This window comes from Hippopotamus amphibius, chromosome 2 (assembly GCF_030028045.1).
Source record: "Hippopotamus amphibius kiboko isolate mHipAmp2 chromosome 2, mHipAmp2.hap2, whole genome shotgun sequence".
Classification (NCBI taxonomy): domain Eukaryota; kingdom Metazoa; phylum Chordata; class Mammalia; order Artiodactyla; family Hippopotamidae; genus Hippopotamus; species Hippopotamus amphibius.
This window is the reverse complement of record NC_080187.1, coordinates 161,542,591-161,548,510: the sequence shown is the minus strand read 5'-3', so window position 1 is coordinate 161,548,510 and position 5,920 is coordinate 161,542,591. Positions and strand designations below refer to the sequence as shown.

The window sequence follows — 5,920 nt, the reverse complement described above, 5'->3', positions numbered from 1 at the left end:
TAGCCTTATGCAATCTTCAGATAGCTCAGTTTATAAAAGAGAAACAAAGGCTCAGAGGTGGGCACCTACTAACACGTTAGTACAGTCCTATTCCTAAGCCCATGTCCTCAGGAACTTCCAGTATTATAGGGGAGATCTTTCCCAGCTCTAGAAAACGTGAATTCAGCATACACCTCTTGATCAAAATAATTTCCTAAAGCGGAAGTAAGGACCTGGAAGAGTTTAAACCAAGAAGATGAGAGCAAGTAACAATGAAGAGCCTTCCAGCTACAGGCCAAGCAGCTTGCTGTGGCCCGGAGCCTGAAACTGGTGTTTCCTATCACCTTGCAACAGCCTCCCCTCCCACGCACTGGGCCCAGGGCTGCCTGCAAAGCCCGGATGGGAGGCTGGTGTAGACAGTGTGAGAAGCTGCTCTCTGAAAGGGTTCCGTGGCTGGCTGTGGTGAGTTCTCCCACACAACTCTCCACCTCCGCCTGCACCTGGGGATGGAACAACTCTCAGTGTGGGAGCCCCACAGCAGCTCAGAGAAAATGATCAGGATAATTCTGTTTGTAAAAATCTGTTTAATAAATATACATCTTAAAAGTACCAAAATAATTACTAACAAAATACACTATGTGCACTATTTACAGGAGGGTAACACAAACCTTGACAGGTAGCGGCTTTATAACCCCACCCTACTGACAGGTTTAACAACACACCTGATTGTTACATGTCACGTGATACAACTGAGACCAGCCACTGAATCCACGGTGATTCAACCAAAAAGCACAATAAATAAAATATAGTCCTTTCATCAAATTTTGAATAACCTTCCCCCCAAACCCCACCAAACGTGACATTTAAAAGAGGTTTTCTCTGAATTCCAATGATCCTTCTTGCCCTTCTTCCAAAGTTCATGAAAATAACAAATGAGGGCTAATCCACCACAGTAAAATGTTCTGGGCCAGGCAGTGTGCAGTGTGGTTATAAGTACACCCTTTTTTTTTTCTTCCTTTTTTCTTTTTTTTTTAGAAAAATAAAACTCTCTTTTCATACAAATATACAAGTCCATGTTCTTTTAGACACTTTCTGAAGCTCATAACGTCAGGCGCTGACCTCCAAGCACACAGTCATCATAGGGCAGCTAAAAGGAAACACAGAAAGGCAGGTTAAACTTCCAGAGCTTTGCCAATGGTGCTGGGATGATGGTGAGGGCTGCTACTGGAAATAACTCAAGTATTCTTGGACTCCATTCTCTATAATCTGAATATAAATTAACTTCCTGGGCTGAGAGAATTTTCCTTTAAGGATCCTCTCCTTCAAAAAGAGAAACAAAACAAAAAACAAAAACAAAAGAAAACAAAAAAACCCCAGAAACATACTCTTGGGATACTGCTTATGGACACAAGTTTGAGAGCCTCCTTAGGTGGAGACCCTCAGGATAAAAAGGAGCTTCAGGGGCCTAAGAGGGTGGAGGGAGAATGGCTACTCTTCTTCCTTTTTGCAGAGCCATGAACAAGTTAACTGGGACTCACCTCATCCTCTGTGAACTCTGACTCCGTGTCATAGCTCTCCTCATCCTCGCTCTCTGGCAGCCTCTGAAGGTTTTCTAGGGTCAACTGGCCCAGCTGCTGCTGTATCCGGATGCTTGGGCGGCCCCAGGTGAGCTGGTATGGGGAGTAGCCCTGGTAGGTGACTCTGTTGACATCAGCCCCACACTTCAACAAGAGCGACACCAGGTCGGGATTCTGCAGGTCCACCGCGAGATGGAGGGCAGTTCGGCCGTTGCAGGGCTCCTGAAAACCAAAAGGAATTTGAGATACTTATGGCTGAGTTTAGGGTTTCTGCTTGCAGCAAAAGCACGTGATCGTATTGAGGCGGGCTGGGAGCCTGAGGGACTCCATCTGAAGGCATGAGGCACTCACCTGAGCATTGACGTCAGCACCCAAGGACACCAACAGCTCCACGATGCCCAGGTAGCCATGAATAGAGGCCAAGTGCAGACATGTGTGACCTAGAAGACCAAAAGTAAGAAAATATAACCACTTGTTTCAACTCTCAGTTCTCAAGCAGAACCTTTCACCTATTCTTTTAAGGGACAAATTCTTCTGAATTGGAAGAACCCAGAATCTGGGTTCTGAATGGACTTTAGCAAGGCATCAAATAGGCCTTTATGCATACATGTTTCCTCAACTTTTCACATGTTGAGAGTTTAAGCCTTGCCTGGACTCCTTAACTCGGCCCACCTCTCCCTTCCTCATGTCACCTACACCTCTGATGGGCAGGGCAGCCAGACGTACCATTGTAGTTGGTGGCCTGCAGGATGGAGTGGAGGTGCTGGGTCCCGCGGGGCTGAGTCAGGACTCCCACACTGGCCAGGCAGCCCTGCTCACAGGCAAGGTGTAGGGGGGTATTTCCTCGAAAGTCTCGGAGCTCAGGATCACAGCCAGCTTCCAGAAGTGCCTCAGCGATTTCTGGCTGGTTGGTGATCACAGCCAAGTGGAGTGGAGTCTACACACAGAAGAGGGACAGAAAGGCTCAGCCATGGATCCAACTCACAGTCTGTGTTCCCCTGAACCCCAAGAGAGATCCTGCTTGTGGGTGCTGCCCCTCCCAGGCATGTACAAGGGGCAAGGCAAAATACCAGAGGCCCCAGGTGGGCTTCATAAAGGCCTCCCCAGATCAATGGAATTTTCCATCCTCTCTAGGATGTTGGCTGATTCAGATGTAAAAGGTCAGGGCAGATAATGACCAGGGGATGTCGATTTAGAAATCATTGGGAGGAACTGTGCTAGATCCAGCTTTATTACGGGGTCAGAGAGGCGTGGGGCTGGGCGAGCAGCGCACCTGCTGCAGGTTGTTCTGGAAGTTGAGGAAGGCCAGGTCTCCCTTCACTTGGCGGACCACTTCCATGGTCAGCGCCTTCTCTTCGTGGATGATAGCCAAGTGCAGGAACCTACGGGGAAGAGAGGGAAAAACCCCCAGGGCTGGTGAGTGCACTGCGTGGGGCCCAGGGAGGCGCGGCCCGCGGGGGATTGCGCAAGGCCGGGGTTTCTGGAGGCCGAGGCCTCGGTGTTTTCCGCGAGGTTATTATGAGCTGAGTGTTCCTGGCAGGCGCCCAGGGACTTTCCGGGCCCTCCCCCCTCCCTCGGCGGCGGGCGCCGGCCAGACCGCCCCGCCCTCCCGCCGGGCCGGAACGCCCTGTACTTCCCCTCCCGGCCGCTCGGCGCCTGCCAGCGGGGCAGAAACTCCCGCCCCCCTTATGCAAGCAGGGACTTCGCGTCCCCGCTGCCGCCCCGCCCCCGGCCGAGGGGACCCGCACGGGGGGGGGGGGGGGGGCGGGCGCGGGGGGGTGGTGGAGGGGGGTGTGTGCGCGGCTGCAAGGCAGCGCCGCGGGACCACGGCCCCGGGAAGCCGCCCGCATCCCCGACCCCCGCGCGCAGCCGTGCAGCTTTCTTTGCACGGCCTCGGGGTCGATGCACGAGCCCGGGTCTGCGGCCGCAGCGCAGGCCCCGCGCCTCGGGCTGCAGGCCCGGCGCCCCTACCCGGCCCCGCCACCCGGGCCCGAGACACTTACGAGTCTCCGTCCTCGGTGAGCTGCTGCTTCCAAGGCTCGGCGCCGCGCGGCGCCTCCTGCGGCTCGAGGCGGATCTCCCGCAGCTCCTTCACCATCTGCTCGTACTCCTCGTCCTTCATGGAGTCCAGGCCGCTGTCGTGGCGGTCGTCCAGCAGCCGCTCCTTCTTGAGCGCGTCCCGGGGGCCCTCCATGGCCCACTCCTGGCCGGGCTCGGCGGGCTGGAACATGGCGCGGCGGAGGCGCGGGCGCTGCTCCCCAGGTGCGCGGGCCACGGGCTGCGCGGCGCGCTGGCTGCTCGCGGTGTCGCAGGCGGGCGGGACGGCGGGCTCGGACTGTTGTGGGCTCGGCAGCGCCGCCGCGGCGCCCTATAAACGCTGGCAGGGGATTTCTCCGGGGCGGGGTCAGGCGCGGGGAATTTCCAAGCCAGTCAGACCAGAAAAGAGAACTGGCCTCATCCTCTGCTAGGGGGAAAAAGAAGCCTAAATCCCGCGCCCAGGTTCATCAGAGAAACTCCCTGCGATGAGCCACTGGGGTCATGTACAGGGAACTTTTTGATGAACGCTGAGTGGCTGGAAAGTCCTCCGGACCGGGCCCCCTCCCCCGGTACTTCCCTGCACCCTGCACTCAGTAATCCTGGCCCTCTGCAAGAAACCTTCTTTCCCTGGGGTTTCCCGTGGTGGGTTTGATTTGGGGTCGTCTGCTCCTGAGATTCCCAAGGACGCAGACCTGCAGGGAGGTGCTTCACTGGGGTTTGCCGACCCGCAGGTCTTTTCCGTTTTTTGTTTTTTGTTTTTTTGGTTTTTTTTTTGGTCTTTTGAAAACGCGAGTGGAAATGTTGGCTGGGTGTAGGGATTCACTTCCCCAAACCTCTGCGGGAAGGACACACTGGCGGGTGGAAGGTGGCCGGCTGCCTCTGCGTTCCTGCCAATACCAGCCTCTTGGCAGTGGCAGGGACAGGTAGCACCCCCCCGCCCAGTAGAAGTTGTAAAAGCTTTGGCATTAAAAGCCTAAATGCTTGGAGAACCCTCAAATCATTTCCTCGGATTAACAATTCTGTTGACTAGGGGAGGGGCAAGCATTCTGCCCTGTGTGCAGAGAAAATGCTGAATATGACCATAATATTTTTCAGGAAAGCAAGTGGTTAATCTTTGTAGTAGAGGTTGTAGACACCTTGCAATAACGAAATAATTATTGAGGTCATGTGCCCTAATTTGCACTGTGCTGCTGCAGAGAACATATCTTGAACCTACTTCTGGGCGTCCAGCTGGGTGACCTTCCAGAAGCATTTGGAGAAGGTGGCTGAAGAATGGGTTGAGTAGTGCCCTGTCCAAGATTGGGCCTCAAGGTTGGCTAAGAAAGTAACTGCCAGGCATACTGCAGGAGGCTCAAGGCAGCCCCAGCATGGCCTTCATCCTGCGCCTGCTGGGTCCTTGCTTTCCTGCTTGGGGGAGGATAGCAGCTGGATCTATCCATGCCAAATGGGTAGCCACTCCAGGCTCACCATCCTCGGGTCTCACCTGCAGGTATAGAACTTATGCTCTCTGCCCCACCCACATCTCCAAGCCAATGAGAGGAAGGCATTCATCTATTTCTAGAATTGGTCCAGGCAAAATAAAGCAACTTGGGTCAGAGTTCTTCAGAATGCACCCCAGGAAGCCTCTGTAGTTTTGCAGAGATTTCTGGTGATTATTGCAATCAGCCTTCAACTTGACTGGCCAGGTACTAACCAACCCTTCTCCTCTCCTCATCTCCTCTCCTCATCTCCCCTCCCCCATCCCACCACCCTCAATATCTGAATGTAGGAAATCTGGGCCAATGGGGGTGAGAGACAAAATATGAGGGTGAAAAAAGTAAAATCAAGAAATTAAACCTTCAGGGTAGTAATGGTCACGTATTAAAATGAAGACTTCCCAGGCATAGACTCCATCTGTCTCTGCAGGCATATGATATACAAATACATAATTAACAGGCAAGGCGGAATGAGGGCTCTAACTAGGAGATCTCAATTCCCAGCTCTACCTCTAATTAACGGCATATTAGTTGGAGATATTTGGTACCTTTGCTATGGAATACCTGCTTTTATAATAACAAGATTGGATTTAATGCTATTTAGGATTTTTCCCAAATTAAAAATTGTATGATTTGACCACAAATGTTTGTGTAACTTTGCTAAGGGTGACCACGCCCCTTAGAAATATCACAATATAACTTTTTGAAGGGCTCCAACACTTTCTGCAACACATTGTCAATTCTCAGAACTAATCTTGTAAGTAAGGAACTATTGTTCCTACTTTCCTAAAAAGAAACTGAAATGCAGAGAAATTTACGTAGGCATCCCATGGCAATTTATCTAATTTCTAT

At 52.5% G+C, this 5,920-nt stretch overlaps 1 protein-coding gene across 1 annotated transcript; it reads right to left on the bottom strand.

Annotated features, from left to right (window-relative positions):
• Positions 1–543: 543 nt before the first annotated feature.
• NFKBIA (NFKB inhibitor alpha) lies at positions 544–4,163 on the bottom strand. The gene is made up of 6 exons (XM_057724950.1): positions 3,560–4,163; positions 2,830–2,938; positions 2,283–2,493; positions 1,908–1,996; positions 1,518–1,778; positions 544–1,126 (listed from the first exon to the last, which is right to left on the bottom strand). Exons 1-6 carry the CDS (start codon positions 3,784–3,786, stop codon positions 1,079–1,081), a joined length of 945 nt encoding a protein of 314 aa, XP_057580933.1. The 5' UTR covers positions 3,787–4,163; the 3' UTR covers positions 544–1,078.
• Between the last annotated feature and the right edge of the window lie 1,757 nt (positions 4,164–5,920).